The sequence below is a fragment of the Zalophus californianus genome, chromosome 4, assembly GCF_009762305.2.
Source record: "Zalophus californianus isolate mZalCal1 chromosome 4, mZalCal1.pri.v2, whole genome shotgun sequence".
NCBI lineage: Eukaryota > Metazoa > Chordata > Mammalia > Carnivora > Otariidae > Zalophus > Zalophus californianus.
Window position 1 is genome coordinate 162430131 of NC_045598.1, and position 19089 is coordinate 162449219.

Sequence of the window (19089 nt, forward strand, 5' to 3'; positions counted from 1 at the left end):
AACCCATTTTTGTTTGGTTTTTTTTCACTTTTTTGTTAGTTTTTGAAAAATCACGCGCACTGTAGATCTGACTGAAGTTTTCCTGTCTTCTACAGAAGCATCCTAACAGAAATAGTGCCAAAAATAAATCTATAGATTGTGAAAATAAAAGCTGGTCTAGTGTTATCACCCGTAACCATTTAAAAGATAAAACGATGGCAAATTTTATAATTTAAATCATGTATTATTAAATCTGATAATGTTCCTACTTACTGAAGGAAGGTAGAAAGAGACTGCCTTATCACAGTATTGTCATTAGACTTTGATCCCTGCAAAGAAGGTGCTTTCTAAGTGAGAGTGGAGAAAATACAATATTTCAATGAATATTCCAAAATTAAGGGAGAAAAGACACTTTTTAATGCTTGGTTTGCCAAAAGTTAGACACATAGAAATGCAAGTACAAACTATAAGGGGAGAAACTAAATAATCCTAGAGAAAGCTACTTAATGATTATAATTGCCATAGCCTCAAGCACAATTTAGTTCTGCATAATTATGTTTTGATTTTTATTAATTGTTATATCTTCTGAAATATATGTCAATCCACTTTTGCATTTCCACATAAATACACACAAAAATTTCACATACAGTAAAAGTAATAACGAAGACACATTCACACACATATACACTTTTTTATTTTAAAAAGTATTGCCCAGGTACATATTGCTATAACCATTCCCTGCATACCTGATTTGAACAGTAGAATCACAATTTGAGTTTTGATGAGCACCACCTTCGTGCATTTTGCTCCTCCACTGTAACAAGATTTGGGAACATTTTCCAGACCTCGGTTCTTCCATGTTAGTTAAACCATCACTTTACCATATTGCTAAATAGGTTTTTCCTTTTAACTTGTAATGTATCTGCTGTGAGGTAATTTGAAGATGCACTACATTTGATAGAACTGATGGGCTTCCTTTACTCTAAATGCTATGAGATTTGTAAGCAATAATAGCATTATTTTTAAAGGAATAGGGTTCACTGGTTAAAACTATTGCCAGTCAAGGCAAAATAAAGTCTCCTGCTCCTATTGGGTATTTCTAGATCTGCTTTTATTTAGGTCAGACGGGTCACCTAGATCAAATAGATGTGTTAGCATTAGATTATTTTCAGGACAGTCTTAGTGTTAGAAGTACCATTTTCTCCCAAGAATCATTCTATAATCTTCCAAAAGCAGTGATGTTTGTAACTGTAAATCAAGTTTCAAAATCTGAAAAGTTAAATCTTATTTTCTTTTAGAAAACATTATTATCTATCCACAAAGGCCATGTGCTATTGAGTTTTGGTACCATTGTATCAAATATATGTATCTGATGTATTTTGATACCATTTGTAGTCTCCTTTTGTCTGATAAAGGGTTCTGTTCAGTAAACCAAATTTTCTAAGTAGTAGTGTTTTAAACTTCAGAATTATATAATTAGAGTAGAATTCTGTTGAGACCCTAAGTAGTTTTTTCATATTTATTTAAAGAGCACTTTAACTTACTGTAGTTTTGTGTCTAATTTTCTGAAAATGATACATCAGCTTATGCTAAGCTTTGATGCACTGAGGTGGATCCCATGATGAGTTTATAAACCATGAAGGAAATTAGAATAGAAGGTGCCCAAGCCAACTAGTCAGTTAGTAACTACAGTAATAGCTGAGTGAAGATTATTGTTAAATTGTATTTAGTTATTTCCATGGCAATATTTATCTCTTTGTTGGAAATTCTCATAGCTGAATTGCTTAATTGTAATTTATGGAATTCAAACGCAGTTAAAATTTAGTGCAAAATCTGAATCTAAATTACCCATTTAAGAGGTATTATATTATAAATCATGTAGCACTTTTTTGTCACTTAGAACAGTAGACAGTGCAACTCCAGTGAGCTCTTTTGGGAGTAATAACAAGTTCCAGTTTTGCTTCTTAGTACTGAACTGAACTTACCGCTCTATCCCTCACATATTTTACTGAAATAGTTTACTTCATTCTTGTGTCTTGTTTTTATTTACATGCTCTACACCAAGGTGCATACTGCTTAGTTTCCTTACCTATTGCAACAGAATATTTTATGTCCCTATAGCTACTGCCAAGTCTACAAATAAAAGAAAACCTGTACTTGCGTGCAGCATTAAATCTTTTACTACCAATTTAAGTTTCTGTCTGCTGTTTGTTGTTATGGCTGCTTTTCTGTGCTAATGAAGTACATTTGATGGTCTTCTTGTGGGAAAAAACACTTTTACTCTTGAGATTTTAATGCTTTTTATAGTGAATTGGTTTACATTAAACATAACAACTGACCTATGCACCTAATTAAGCGACCATATTTCAGCTGGATCTATACGTGCATAGACCTTCTGGACCTCATACAAACCAAATACACTGGGACAAATTTTTCTCTTCAGAGAATTGGTTTACAGAAAGCGTCAGAATCACAGTCCTTCTATGTAGATGCAGTATACATTGGACAGACATCTACAGTCTCAGCATTGGATGGTATGTTGTATCATTTCATATCTAGTTAAGCCTTCTAAATCTCTTGTAGTAAAATCTTACCATGGAAATGATTTATATCCCCTAATTCAGATAGAAACAGTCTCTAAATATTTATAACTCATTCTTTTATCTCAAATTATTTCAATCATATTATTTTTTATTCTAAGGATAAATGTACCCTTAATTTAAACTTTGTCATTATAGCAAGAATTAGTCTTAATGGTCCTGGATTCTGTTTACAGATATACAAATGGTGGCAAACATTTTCATTTTGCTGTTTGATTTTTGAGAAACTAGCTATGAAGATATCTGTTCCTAAAAGGCAACTGTTGACTTTGACAAAAATTCAGCTGAATATTTCCATGGACTTCATGGTGATAATTAATAATATTTAAATGAAGTATTCTGGTAGCCTAAGCATTGTTTTTTTAGTCATGTCAGTAGACCCAAATATATAAGCTGTGATAATAAAATAATTAAAATTAAACTGTGATCTTTAAAAAAGAAACTGAGTGTTACTGGAGTGGTTGGGGGTGGGAGGGATGGGGTGGCTGGGTGATAGATATTGGGGAGGGTATGTGCTACGGTGAGCGCTGTGAATTGTGCAAGACTGTTGAATCACAGATCTGTACTTCTGAAACAAATAATGCAACATATTTTAAGAAAAAAGAAAAAGAAGAAGATAACAGGAGAGGAAGAAAAGGGGAGTATGTCAGAGGGGGAGACGAACCATGAGAGATGATGGACTCTGAAAAACAAACTGAGGGTTCTAGAGGGGAGGGGGGTAGGGGGATGGGTTAGCCTGGTGATGGGTATTGAGGAGGGCACGTTCTGCATGGAGCACTGGGTGTTATGAACAAACAATGAATCATGGAACACTGCACCAAAAACTAATGATGTAATATATGGTGATTAACATAACAATAAAAAAATTAAAAAAAAAAAAACAATCTAATTCCAAACAGTCACCTTGAAAAGTGACTACTACCATTTTTCAGTGGAATTTTGGAATCCTTTCCTTTGGAACTATTTTCAAGTGCAAGGTCATGAGTCAACTGGTAACAAATTAAATGTTAACTATTTTAGAGTCCCTTCTTTTGAATCTGCTCTCGCCAGACCTACATTATGATTGGTGGAGAACATATATAAGCTAGCTCACTTGTGCCCAGATAAATGTAGTTCACTAAATAACATGCATTTAGCACCTATCATGTGGCAGGCACTGTGCTGTGTACTAAAGAAATTGCTGTGAAAAAGACTGTCCTCCTGGGGCTGTCCTCATGGAGCACACATCCTAGTGAGCACCACTTTCAGGAACCTAGAGCAGAGCAGAACTAACAGGTCCACAGAAGGCTACATGGAACCCAGGGTTTGGTGACTTTTTAAATATTTTCTTTTATCTGATGAGGCTTATATGTTGACAGAATTTAGAGCTTTATATTCTAGAAATAAAAGTTTACCAAGCTCCAAAAGCTACTTGCCTTAAGATCTTTCTAAAATTTGATTCTACACAGCTTATTCCATGACTAGGATATGATTTGAGGATTTTCTTCTTAGCAGCAAAGTCCATGCAATTTTATTTCCCACTTATTCTATGTTCTTTAGAAATGCCAAAGAGAAGACTTCCAGCATTAGCAAATAAAGGGATATTTTTAAAGCACTTTCAGGTGAATCACACCAAAATTAATGGATCAAGTATGACCAACCAGTATTCTATCACCATGACTTCATATAATTGCGGTTATAATATACCCATGATGACTGTGAGCTTTGGGCAGGTAAGCCTAGAATTTTACAAGTTACTATTTTCAATTTATGGGAAATTAGCTTTGATCTAGTTTCTTACTTTTTTACATTTTTCTTGTACTTTTTACCCATTTGTCCCCAACAATAACATCTCGTATAACTCGTATAACTATAGCATAATAGCACAACCAGGAAATTGATACTGATACAATCTACTGATCTTCATCAGATTTTACCAGTCCTACAGGTTTTCATTTGGGTGTATGTGTATATAGTGAATATATGTGTAGTTCTGTACAGTTTTATCACATGTGTACACTCATCTGACAACCACAGAACAGTTCCATTCCAAGGATCCCTGGTGCTGCTACCCTTTTATAGCCACAGCCAGCTTCCTCCCTCCTGTTCCCCCTTATCTGGCAAACACTACATCTCTATAATCTTGTCATTTCAACAATGTTCTGTAAAATGGAATCAGATCTTACATAATCATACCAGTATATAGCCTTTTGAGATTGGCATTTTTACTCAGCATATTTCCTTTGAGATTCTTCCAAGTTGTTGTGCTTGTAATTAATACTTTGTTCATTTTGATTACTGAGTAATGGTATGGATGGTAAATGGTATGGATGTACCACAGTTGGTTTAACCACTTACTCATTGAAGGACATTTGAGTTGTTTCCAGGTTTTGGCTATTGTGAATAAAGCTGCTGTGAATGTTTATCTACAGGTTTTTGTGTGGCATAAAATTTTCATTTTTCCAGATTAATTGCCCAATGGTGCAAATATGGGGTCATGTGGTAAGGACATGTTTAGTTTTGTAAGAAACTACCATATTCTTTTCCAAAGTGGCTGTACCATTTTACAATCCCACTGATGTTTGAGTGATCAGTTTCTGCACAAACTTGCCAGCATTGACATGATCACTACTTTTTTAATGTTAGCCATTCTGGAAGGCAGCTATGCTCACCACTATACCACCAACGCTAATGTTAGCCATTCTGATGGGTATGTACTGTAGCTCATTTTGGTGTTAGTTTGCTTTCCCTAATGGCTAATGATGTTGAACACCCACATAACCTCTTCTGTGAAATGTTTCTTCATGTCTTTTGCACATTTTCCACTTGGGTTATTTACTTACTGTTTTTAAAGCTCTTTTATATTCCAGATATGAGTCCTTTCTCAGATATGTGGTTTTGCCAATATTTTCTCTCAATGTGTACCCGGCCTTTTTGTCTTCTTTATAAGGTCTTTCACAGAACGAAAGTTTTTAATTTTGATAAGATCCAGTTTATCAAGTTTTTCTTCTATGAATGGTGCTTTTTGTTTTCAAGTTTAAGAACTTTTTGCTTAGCCCGAAGTCCTAAATATTTTTCTATTTTTCTCTGAAAGTTTTATAGCTGTGCATTTTATATTTAAGGCCACGATCCATTTTGAGTTAATTTTTGTATAAGATGTGAAGTTTTAGGTCGATGTTCCCTTGTTTGCCTGTGGCTCCAATTGATCCAGCACCATTTATTGAAAAGGCTGTTCTTTCTCAATTGAATTACTTTTGCACCTTTGTCAAAAATCAGTTGGGCATATTTGTGGAGGCATATTTCTGTATTCTGTATTCTGTTCCATTGCTCTGTGTGTTGATTCTCCCCCCAGTCTCCTTCTGTAGCTATATGGTAAGACAGCGCTGGATAGAGTGATTCCTCTTACTTTATTCTTGTGAAAAATTGAGCTATTCTAGGTGCTGTGTCTTTTCATGTAAAGTTTGGAATAAACTTGTGTATGTCTACAAAAATCTTGCTGGCAGGGGCGCCTGGGTGTCTCAGTTGGTTAAGCGACTGCCTTCGGCTCAGGTCATGATCCTGGAGTCCCGGGATCGAGTCCCGCATCGGGCTCCCTGCTCAGCGGGGAGCCTGCTTCTCCCCCTAACCCTCCCCCCTCTTATGTACTCTCTCTCTCTCTCATTCTCACTCTCTCAAATAAATAAATAAATCTTTAAAAAAATCTTGCTGGCATTTTGATAAGAATTGCATTAAACCTATACATTGTTTTGGAGAGAATTGACACTTTTATTGGTCTTGCAATTCATGAACAGGGTATGTCTCCATTTATTAGATCTTCTTTGCTCTCTTTCATCAGCATATTTAGGTCTTCTTTGATTACTTCTACCAACATTTTCCAATTTTCAGGTCAGATCCTGTACCTGTTTTGTTAGATTTATATGTATTTCATTTTCTTTGAAGTAATTGTAAATGGCCTGTGTTGCTAATTTGGGTTTCTACATACTTGCTTTTGTATATAGGAATGTGATTGGTTTTTGTGTTGATCTTATATCCTGCAGCCTTGCTGAATTCCATGAATTTTTACAAAGTAAATGCCCTCACATAACCACTACTCAGATCAAGATAAAATCATTACCTCCCCAAGAGCCTTCCTTGTGCCTTCCCTTAGTCATTAGATTACTCGCTCTTTACCCCTGGATAACCACTGTTTTGACTTCTACCACCAGTAAATAGTTTTGCTTGTTTTTAATCTTCGTATCAGTAAATAATACAGTATGTGCTCTTTTGCATCTAGCTCCTTTTATTTTCTATTGTGAGATTTATGTGTTACAGGTAGCGGCAGTTCATTCTTTGTCATTGCTTTACTATATTCCATGGTGTGAGTATACCACAATTTAACCATCCTATCAGTGGGGTTTTGCCTTATTTCCAGTTTGATACTATTATGAATAAAGCTGCAATGAACATTCTTGCATATGTCTTTCAGCAATTATGTTTATTCACTTCAGTGGGCAACTGAGGCTTACAGTTTTAAATTCCACAAGATACACAAACAACTGTGAAGGATCAGAAGGAGGAGACTATCATTTTCACTATTAGAGTTATAATCTATGAATTTTTAGAGCACGTGTTACTTTTTCCAATTGATTGGCACTCAACCTTAGGCTTTTCCAGAGTCTGGATCAGTCTCTGTGCCAATTATATACTATTGTATATTGTTAGTTTTATAGTCCCCATATGTTATTTCTCCAAAAAGAACTTTAGTTTTTTGATAGCTAAGGCTTCATCTTGTGTTTCCCTGCCTCCCCACAGTGATTAGCACTCTACCTTGAATGGAATGACTGTTCAATAAATATTTGTTCGTTGAGTGATGGAGGGTACACTCTGAATTAATGAGGTATTACTGTGGTTCCAGCTTATTGCTGCCCAGATGACTGAGTTGACTTTGGCCTCATTATTGCAGCTATGTAGGTATGGTCCGTGTTGATTTATGTGACTCTCCTTAATGTTCTGAAGAATCCTGAATACATGAGCCTCATTTATGTCATGTCACAGGATTGTACAATAGGGAAATAGAAATCATGTTAGCCGTTCTTATGTTTAATCATTTTATCAATATTTATTTTGGAAATTAGATAATCACAAATGAGACAGAGAATGAGTCTGTTTACAGAGGAAATAATTGGCCAGGGGAGTCAAAGATTCGTATTCAAAGAATTCAAGCCGCGTCTCCACCTCTAAGTGGCAGTTTTGACATTCAAGCTTATGGACACATCCTCAAAGGTATATGACAAAAGTTCAGAACATTGGTGTGTGTATACATCAGTTAGTTGGATAGTGCTGATCTAGGCAACCATAATAAATATTTTGGTGTATTTCTTTCTAATATAATTTCTCTACATGATTTATATAGTTGAGATAATGTTAGTAATGTAAAACTAAAATATCCAGAACAAATTATATTTTCACTTTTTCTTCATCGCCTCTCCATACATAATAGGTTATATTTCCAAAAGTTTGTTTTTCTTTTATATCCCTTGGCTTATAGGTTATCTATAACGTTAATCAGTATTCACAATAAAAATATTTGAGCCAAGGCTATAATCTGAGGTATATTACTCATGTAATTTTTGCTTCCAAGAGATACATAAATTCTTGGCATAAAGGAGATACAAATTTCATTTTTACTATATTGAAGGAGGACAGTTGGCTTATAAGTGGTAATATACAGTACACATTTCCTGTATTTTAAGGGTGAAATTTTTTTGTAAATTTTTCACTCTTCCTTTTCCTGTCCTTCTGTGAGTGCAGGCCTTCCTGCCATGGTGTCAGCTATGGATTTACAATTTGCACTCCAGAGTGTGGAAGAAGTGGGCCGTGTCTCAGTGACACGTGAAGGAACCTGCGCTGGATACTCATGGAACATCAAGTGGAGAAGCACATGTGGGAAGCAGAATCTTCTACAGGTTCCCTCAGCTGGCTTGGTTTTTGTTCTCTTCTGGGTGTTGCTTGCTTATTTGCACCCTGCCTCATTTTTTTTTTCACCCTGCCTCATTTTTATAAGAATTTGAGCCTGCCTATATTTTTAAAAATGCAGACTATAGACTAAACATTAAAAAAAGGAAATTGAGGGTAAGATTGTTCTCAATTAAGTTGATGAGATGTTCTGTTTTGTGGAGAATTGCTCTTGGTACTTTATTTGCTGTCCTCTCTGGAGAGAGTCCAGGAATATGTGTTAGAAGACCCTTGACAGGCAGGAAGAGGCCAGGCAATGCCAGTCTCAGAGCTAAATCTGGGTCTACTTTATGGGGGGACCAAGTATAATCACCCTTGCTGTCTATAATTCTACCACCATCCACTAGAACTGTATTCTGGGGACTTGGATACTTTTCTGGTTATGAACTTTAAGTTCATAAGGGAGTCACATGTTAAGCTGCCATCTAATAACCTTTGCTTAGTTAGAGTGTGAAGGGGGCAGGGAACAGGGGTCAGGCCCCGAGTATGTGAAGGAGAGGTGTCCAGAGGCGTCTGGGGGCTCAGATTGTCAAACATTAAAAAGATGATGCTTTCCAGTGACAGAGAGTGTGAGGAAACAGTCTCTCTCATGCACCATTGGTGAGAAAGTCAATTCGTATGACCTTTTTAGGGGATTATGTAGTAGAGTCTGAATATAGATACCTTCTGATTTAGCAATCTCAGCTATTTAACTCTATACTACTGAAATAATAACACAAATATGAAATGATATAGGCACAGAGGTAGTCACTGCAGCAGTATTTGTAATAGTAAAAACCTAGGAACCTATCCCCGTCAGTAGAAGAATACTTGCTAAAATGCCACAGCCTTAACATGACTGCCATGCAGCCACAGGGAAACCTGCATAGTCACCTGGAAAGATGTTCATGACATAAGGTGGAAAAAATACAGCTGTCTACTTGTGAAACCATTATGGGGGAAAAAAAAAGAGGAGAGAAGGGAAAGAGGAGGAAAAAAGGTATGTCAGTGTAGCATATAATGTACACACATAGGCTCTGGATTTGGAAAATAGTGAGTCATAAAGATATGGAAGTTATTTAAGAAAATGCATGGCCTAGAATGAGAATTAGAAGATTCTGTAACTGAGCAGCTCTAGTGATTGGTCTTCTTCTTGGTATCTCTGCTGGTGTCTGTGAACTTACCCCCCTGCCTCTTTTCTGATCAGTGTCCTCAGCTTGCTCATCATTTCTGCTTCTCATCACGACTTCGGCACACACAAGGCCCAGCATGGAGACTTCTATCTCTTTGTTAGCCACTGTATATATCAGAAGCCTGCCATCTTGGCAGAGGGATTTTTGGAATGACCAAGTTGTACACACTGATTTGATTTGATTCATTTTTATTATTGGCCAAAAAATATAATTCCACGAGAGAATGAAAAACCAGGATAATCAGGGGTGAAAAATGCTGAAGGAGAAAAGTTGACTTTCAGGTGGAAAGAGGAATAAATTATTCAACTATTCAACAATCATTTGTCAAAGCAGTCATATTCAGAAAAAGCATAGAATGTATGGGAAAATAAAATTTATTAAATTCATTTTCCTGAGACACATTTTATTCTAAAAATTTAGGTTAATTTTAGGCATTGAATTCAACTTGTAATTGATGCAATATATGGTAAGACAATAATCTTAGCATTTTATTGGGGGTAGATTAGGCTCATTTGTGAAGAGGCTCCTTTTTCAAAAAATGTGACTAAAGTGTTTTCAAATGCTTTTTTTTTTTAAATCCTTGGCTTTTATTCACTTTCAACCTTGCTTAATTTTAAAAGAAAAACTAGTGTGGTCATATTTATCATAGCCTTTCTAGTAAAATAATTTTGTATAACAATAGATTAATGATTCCAATATTATTGGAGAAAAGGCTAATATGACAGTTACGAAGATCAAGGAAGGTGGCTTATTCAGACAACGCATACTTGGAGACCTACTTCGTACACCCAGCCAACAGCCACAGGTATTCTTGACACTTTCCTCATAACATTTAACATAACTTTAAATGTGTAACTACTTTGTAATACATTAAAGACCAGTTAAACAGCAGGGATGATGTCTTTATTTTCATGTGAATATTTGTGTCAACAGTTGATCAACTCAATAATATTATTTAATGACTTTTGGAAAAATTATCATCCTTATGATAAAAGAGTGGATTTTTAAGCTTTATTACTGCCTCTTAGAATTTGAAAATATATTCTTTCATTTAATCTTTACAGTCATTCTGTGAAGTAATTATTACTACTTTAATAATGAGAAAATTAATATGTAAGGAGTTTAAATGACTTCCTCAAGAGCAACCTTTATTTTCCTTCATAACACCACTCACCACTAGGGCATAATATGTATTTACTTTTAAAGAAATTTATAGTCTTGGGGTGCCTGGGTGGCTCAGTCAGTTGAGCGTCTGACTTTGGCTTAGATCATGATCTTGGGGTCCTGGGATTGAGCCCCGCATTGAGCTCCCTCCTCAGCGGGGAGTCTGCTTGTCCCTCTCCCCCTCCCTTTGCCCCACTCATGTTCTCTCTCATGAGCTCTCTCTCTCAAATAAATAAATAAAATCTTAAAAAAAAATTCTATAGTCTTGTGCAACTGTCTCTTCCCAATCAGAAAATAAATTGAGTGACAGCAGGGATGTCATCGGTTGTGTTTAATGTTGTATTACTGAATTTTAACATTTATAACTGTGCCTTTGCATAGTGGGCACATTTGCTGAATGAATGAATGGTCAAGCAGAAGAAATATAAATGAATAGATTAATTTTTATAAACACACAAACAAACAAAATTCCATCATTTGTTTATTTTTTTTTTTTAAGATTTTTTATTTATTTGAGAGAGAGAATGAGATAGAGAGAGAGCATGAGAGGGGAGAGGGCCAGAGGGAGAAGCAGACTCCCTGCTGAGCAGGGAGCCCGATGTGGGACTTGATCCCAGGACTCCAGAATCATGACCCGAGCCGAAGGCAGTCACTTAACCAACTGAGCCACCCAGGCGCCCTTCCATCATTTGTTTAAATCCTATGCATATTCTCCTTAGCCATGCTACCCCTCTTCTCTTTATTTGAAGGTTGAAGTCTATGTCAATGGAATTCCAGCTAAATGTTCGGGTGACTGTGGGTTTACATGGGATCCCATAGCCACTCCATTAGTCTGGGCCATAAACCCGTCTCAAGGTAATCTGCTTTTTAACTTGGGAGTAGAGGGTGGAGGACAACTAACAAAACTGTATACTAATAATGATTTTTTAATATACTAGTTTCACCAACTCAGGCAAGCAAACATTTCTGCTTAGTTAAAAAAAAATCGATCAGATCAGAAAGCTGTGAACAGAGCATTTATTACTTATTTTTGAAAAAAAAATCATATTTGAAGTTGGACTCCCCAGTCTTCTACTTCTCCAGTTTCACCACGTTGAGTCAGTCTCTAAAATTTCACTCTGATGAGGCATTTTCATGAAATTCTGCTTGCTGGGGTATTAACAGGAATCTTTCATCATATGAGACAACTTCTAGGAGATTTAGTACTACAATGCTGGTCATGAGACAGCTGCTGTTTAGTAAAAGAAAATAAGTAGGTCCTAGACCTGAAATTTGGAGAGAAAAAATATTGCCAAGATCTCAGTCTTGACGACACATGGTATCATATCTTCATAATACATACATAATTACATTATTACTTTAAAAAAAACGTGATTATGCTTTGTGTCTGAACTCCCAAGTACTGAAGTAAACAGCAGGACTAAGGATTGTTAGGAGTGGCCTTTTGTTTCAGTCAGAAAGATAAGCTCAGGCGCCACCATCTCAGATTTAATCCTGGTGGCTAGTAGGAAAATTCATCTGCTAATTATGTATCAGGAAAAAAAGGGAAATTTTAAAAACAGCACATCTTTGTGTCGAAAGAGTATGGTCTTCAGACTTTTTTTATAGTAATGATATTACTTTGGGACAATTCATGTCACAGGGGGTTAAAACCATCAAGGATAAGAATTTGATTAACTTTCATTTGGTTGTGGTCCTTTGGTGTTTATATTTTTACATCTATCCTTGTATTTTTCATTCATTAATTCATTAAGTAATGAATTTATTAAGTAATGAATTACTTTTTTAATTAAGTAATTAAGTAAAACTTAAATTAAATTAAAAAAATTTAATTAAGTAAAGAATTAAGTACTTAAATTCATTAAGTATGAATTTCCATTTTTATATGCATTTCCTGAAAAAAATTGTTTCTTAATTCAAAATAATTAATAATCTGAATTGCCTTTTGCCCTGTTTTGATAAATTTAAAAATAAAGTATAAATATGCTGTAAAAAACACCTATATTCTCTTCATTGAAAATTAGCACTGTTAGCATTTTGTCATATATACTTCCAATCATCAGTTTAAGAAAGGAAATTTTATAGGAATAGCTAAAGTCCTCTCTAGGCATAGTCTCTGGTTCTAGTCCCTACAAATCTCCCTAGAGGCAGTCACAGTAATTAATTTTGTGTGTATTCTTCCATGCCATTTTTAATACCTTTTGTATATAACATGCATATATGGTAATTTTAAGTCAGTTTTTTTAAGCTTATGAAAGAGATGTTGAAATGTAAATATCAGAGCTATTACACTGTAAATATCATTTGCATCTGATTTTTGTCATTCAGCATTCATCTTGAGAAATATTTATATGGTTTTATGCATGTCCAATTCATCATTTTAAAATACTTCATGAATATACCGATTTATTTTTGTCTCTATTGATGGACATTTAGATTGTTTACAGTTTTTTGCTTTTACACATAACTGTATTGAACTTTGCTGCACAAATCTCCTATTGCATACATGCTAGAGCTTTTTTAGGGTATATGCCCAGAGACAGACTTGCTGGATAATAAACAAGTTTATGTGTATTCAGTTTATTAGATAACCAAATTGCTCTCCAGAGTGCCCGTACTTGTCGCAGGCATGAGAATGCCATATTCCACACATCCTTGTCAATACTTGGTATCATCAGCTTCCCAAGTTTTGTCAATTTGTTGGGTGAAAGGGGTTATCTCATCATCACCTTAATTTGTCTATTCCCTGAGGAGTAATGCATGTGAGCATCTTCTCATATGTTTCTTGGACATTTGGGTTATTTCTTCTGCAAATTGCTTGTTAACATCCTTTATTCATTTATCAGATTGTCTTTTTTCTATTGACTTATAGCTGTGTATTATATATTATGTTTACCAATACTTTGCACATGTCTTCTCCCAGTTATGTCACCTGCAGTTTGTTTTAGTATCTTGCTTATGGAGCCATTTCAATCACTGATTTATTCCAATTTATTTATCTTTTCCTTTATGGTTAACCATGGCTTTTTAATCTTATTTAAGAAACCCATCTCTGCATTAAAGTTAATTGATTATGTTTTCTTCTAAAATTCTAGAGTTTCGCATTTTTCATTCTTAACTATTTAAATCCATGTGGAATCCATGTTGTATGTGATGTCATATAGGTAGGGTGACCATATCATTGATCAATTAAATTTGGACACCAGAGTGAATGGAAAAACATTAAATATAAGGTGCAGAGACAGTGGGTGTACCCTGGTAATATTTCTGGCACTTTAGGATGTGTGTCACCCTAGATAGAGGAATCTTATTTTATCACAAGTGGAAAGTGCCCACAACACATATTGTGCATGCAGTTCATCCTTTTTTCATGAATTTGTACTAGCACTTCTGTCATAGTAAAAGTTACCATATAGAGGTGACTGTTTAATTTGTTTGTCATAACAGTAATTTTCCTTTCCTTATGTCATTCTATACTTCAGTCAGATGATTCTTCTGCTAATCCCTATCAACATAGATTTAAAACATGAAACAATGTAAAGCAATTCAATGGAAAAAATTTACTATTGGGAAATTGTCTTTTTTCCCTGCTTGCTTATAGGCTTATTGCTTATAGCCTTTAGAAGATAGGTTTATTTTTCTCTGCAAAGCATTTGATTTTATAAAACAGATTCTGTGGTTTTTTTCATTTTAATGTTGTTGTTTAAAATCATCATTTTCAGGGTCCTATGAAGAAAGCACAATTCTAACCATATTAGGCTCTGGATTTTCTCCCAATTCAGCTGTATCGGTCTCAGTTGGACCAATGGATTGCTCTCTTCTTTCTGTGGTTGGTAGGTTCTTTGTAAAATTATTATTATTACAGTTAATTGTTTTTCTCTAAGAGAAAGTAGACTCAAAGAGCAGTATTAGAATAATACTCCTCCTATAGAGTACGCTATGGGGGCATGAAATTGGCAAACTTCTCTGGATAAATGCACTATCTTTTTAATCTTTGCTTATGACCACAAACTAATTCTTTCAGTACTGTACAGTGTCTTTATCCCATAACAGTTAATTTTTGTTCCTTTTCCCTCATGAAGTAATAATATAAAAGCTTTCCTTCTTTGGTATGTTTCTGGGACACAAAAATATATAAGCTGCCACTCTGGTATTCCATGGTCCTTTCTGCCCATGCTTTGACAATGTCACATTAGTAATGCAGAAAAAGGACATGGCCATCTTCCCTGACTTCTAGTCCAACAAAATCTCTATCCATTAACACAGAATTTCAAGATTATTCACATTTTCTACTCTTGAAAAAGTGAAAACCATGATTATTTATTTCCCTAAAAATTATCTTTCATAATACTAGGTATTTTCTTTAACTTTAATAGGTTGGAATTACATAAGCAAATTCACCTTCCATATAGTTAAGTTGTTTTTAATTTAGATACTCTGTGCATTCTTGAGATCTAAGTCAATAATGCACCTGTAATATAAATGTACATATACTGTTCTAAATAAAGTGTGAAGGGTAGGTTTTCATTTAGGTTTTGATCACCTTTCTTGATGAAACCTGATATTTTACTTAATTTTGGACATAAATCATGTATTGAACCAACATTTTTAGAATTATTGATATAAATGATTTTACAGATTAGGACTTTTAAATTATTATTACAATAACCTTTTTTTTTTTTTTTTTTGGCCACAGTAGAAGTCAGGAGCAAATCATTCACTTTGCTTTTATTATTTTTTCACCTAGCTTTTTTCTAACAGTGTCTGATTCATAACATCAGGTAGCTTGTAAAGACTTTCATCCCATTAAGGGACGTATTCCTTAGATATATTTCTTGGGGTATAAAAATGAAGGCCAATGTTTATATTTACAAATATAAAATTTCAGTAATTTTATCTTACAAACATATTTAATTTGTCATGCTTTTCTTTTTTAATCACCAGAAAATGAGATCAAGTGCCAGATTCTGAATGGAAGTTCTGGCCATTTCCCAGTTGCTGTGTCCATAGCTGATGTTGGACTAGCACGGAATGTAGAGGGTCAGACATCCCATTTCACATATCAAAATCGGATCTCACACATCTGGCCTGCTTCTGGCAGCCTGGCAGGTAATAGTTAATTCTTCTAAACAAAGAAAATTGCATCCATTTCTGTCATCTCATTGTACTGTTTCTAGAACAGGTGGAGGGAGAAGAACCCCAAGCTCCCTCAGAGAGAACAAAGGAGACTCCCCTTTTGGAAGGCACAGTGATTAAATGGCTGACTAATTCTTTTGTTTCTTATGATGCACAAGTGAGGGTGACTGCTTATACTTATATCTTAAGTTATTGAATTAATATCATCAATTATTACATGTTTCTATAACAAGCTCATCAATTATGTCAAGATAAGATTTATTAGTTATTATTCTGCTTACAAGCTGCTCCATTTGTAACCACGGTCTCAGTGGAGCTACTTGACCCAGAAAAAGTTCCAGGAACAAATCAGAGAAAGGAAGGCTGACGCAGAGGATGGAGAGAAAATAACACATTTTTCCCGTCTTGCTTCATTTCCTTTGCCTTGGTTTGACCATGCTCGGTTTTGGATTTTTGCTTTGGTCTTGATCTTTTTGGTGTGTTTTGTGTTTTTATTTTACTTTATTTTATTTTTGTTTTGTTGGGATTTTTTCTTAGTTCCTTTTACTTAGAGATAGTAAAATTTGAGATTTGGGAAGAGTCTTCATTCACTTTCATTCCCACCCACAGAATGGTTGAGCATATAGAAACAGCATAATTTTTCTTTAGGATGAAGAGGACTATATGGAAAATAGCAGTTGCTGCTAGTGATGCCCCAAAGCAAAGGGTGGTTCCAAATCTGTTATTTCATGAAATCACTTAGCCCAGTGGCTTTATGGTTCCAGACTTCAGAGCTCTGGTTCCCAGATGGGGTGGTGATTATATGCATCTCAGATCTGGTCCTTGATTATTTGCCAGCCCATCTCTTTGCCAGCCTAACTCTTGAATGATGAGTTAGATTCTCGCCAAAGTTTCCTTTCGTTATTGTCGATCTATTATTGTTATTGTTATTATTCACTTTGAAGGTGGTACTCTTCTGAGTGTATCTGGATTTGGCTTTAATGAAAATTCAAAGGTATTAGTTGGAAATGAAACCTGCAATGTGATTGAAGGGGATTTGAATAAGATAACCTGCAGAACACCAAAAGTAAGGCATCTGATTTCAGTCATTTTTTTTTCCTAAAAACTTATGAACATCTCAGTAGGTTAAACAAGTGACATTTTTACCTAGGAATGTGGCATTACAGTGTTGTTCTGTACAATTATTTCTCCAACATCTCTCTGCTAAGATCCAAATATGAAGCATTATATCCACATTCTAGATACCTACCATTAAGAAAGACAGACACATAAATCAGTGTTAAACAGTGTGTTCCACTTGAAATAATAGAAATAGATACAAAGTAAAAATAAAATATAGTGAGGAAAGGCTGAGAAAGAGTTTCACAGAAAAATTGATGGCCTATCAGAACTTGAAGGATGAATGAGAGTTGACCAGGTAAATGCAAGGATGAAAACATTCAGTACTAACAGTCTAAAAAAAATTCAGAGAAGCAAATCTAGACATTTTTTATTTATAAAAAAAGAATATATGTCTTAAATGTGTTAAACTTTCAGTTTGTTGACAATAAATAAATAAAGCAAATACAAAAAAAACCCATGTGAAATTCCTCATGCAATATTGTATCTTAGCACCAATTATTGTTCTTTATCTTAAAAAATAGTGTCTAAATTTAAACCAAGACTTTTGTTTGCTTATTATATGCAAAAGGATGCTGAATCCAGTAAGTAACATTAAAAAATTTGAGCAGACTCAGTGTGGGTATTATGTAGTTGAAATCTGTAGGAAAAGTTAATTTGAACATGTATTGGAACAAATGATGATGAAAATCTGGAGAATATGGTAAACAAAAACTTTGTTTAAATTATGTCATTCACTTAAGTGCTGAGTGCACATTAAGCAAATACTACATTCTGGAAAAGCATTTTTTCCTAATTGGGAAGTGTATAGATATTCTATCAGCGAAAGCGCCAAACATTTTTCTTAGGGTTCCAAGTGTCTTAGTCTCCAATTCTGAAACTAGGTCAGCAAAAAGATATAATAATGTGATTTGTCAGGGAAGAGGAATAAAAAATTACATTTGAGTGTGTTTTAAGAACAAAATGTCAAAACTTTTAGCACCTTTGCTTTATCAATTTAAAAGAGTCACTTATCCAGGGTCGGGCATCTGGGTGGCTCAGTTGGTTAAGTGTCTGCCTTCAGCTCAGGTCATGATCCCAGGGTCCTGGGATTGAGCCCCCTGCTTGGGGCTCCCTGCTCAGTGGGAAGCCTGCTTCTCCCTCTCCCTCTGCCCCTCCCCCTGCTCCTGCTCTCTCTCAAATAAATAAATAAAATCTTTTAAAAATTTTTAAAAAATAAGAGTCACTTGTCCAGAGCATCTTAACTATATTGCAGAGTCCTTAGGAGTCCAGTAATTAATATGCATTTAAATTGGCCATAAACACCCTCAAAACTACTATCTAAAAAATTAAAACATGTAGCCTACATTGGATACCACAACTTTCTAAATATCTGAAAAACGATTCTGATTCATGACTTTGAAACCAAACATCTTCAGCAGTTTATTTTGAATAATCCTATATGTTTTTAGCCATTGGATTTCCTCATCTCAACATTTAATATTTTCTAATTGTTTTATTTTTTTCTTCTTATTTCAGAGAATTGAGGGTACAGTTGATATTTCAGTTATTACCAATGGATTTCAAGCCACAGCAAAGGATGCTTATAGTTATAATTGTTTACAGACTCCAGTTATAACTGATTTTAGTCCAAAAGTACGAACAATACAAGGTAAGAAAAATTTCAGTAAGATCAGTCGTTTGACAGGGCGCCTGAGTGGCTCAGTTGGTTAAGTGACTGCCTTCGGCTCAGGTCATGATTTCTGGAGTCCCGGGATCAAGTCCCGCATCGGACTCCCTGCTCAGCAGGGAGTCTGCTTCTCCCTCGGACCCTCCCCCCTCTCATGCTCTCTCTCTATCTCATTCTCTCTCTCAAATAAATAAATAAAATCTTAAAAAGATCAGTCGTTTGACATATATATATATATGTAAGTTATATATACGTAAGATAAACATGTATATGTAAG

General features: G+C 35.0%; 1 protein-coding gene across 1 annotated transcript in view; it reads left to right on the forward strand.

Annotated features, from left to right (window-relative positions):
• PKHD1L1 (PKHD1 like 1) overlaps positions 1–19089 on the forward strand; it is a 154442-nt gene that overhangs the window by 40084 nt on the left and 95269 nt on the right. The window contains exons 22-31 of the mRNA XM_027605801.2: positions 2350–2513; positions 4119–4291; positions 7673–7820; positions 8349–8503; positions 10407–10529; positions 11638–11743; positions 14611–14721; positions 15833–15997; positions 16969–17090; positions 18662–18794. Coding sequence (XP_027461602.2) covers positions 2350–2513; positions 4119–4291; positions 7673–7820; positions 8349–8503; positions 10407–10529; positions 11638–11743; positions 14611–14721; positions 15833–15997; positions 16969–17090; positions 18662–18794 — 1400 coding nt within the window. The remainder of the gene's footprint in view (positions 1–2349; positions 2514–4118; positions 4292–7672; positions 7821–8348; positions 8504–10406; positions 10530–11637; positions 11744–14610; positions 14722–15832; positions 15998–16968; positions 17091–18661; positions 18795–19089) is intronic.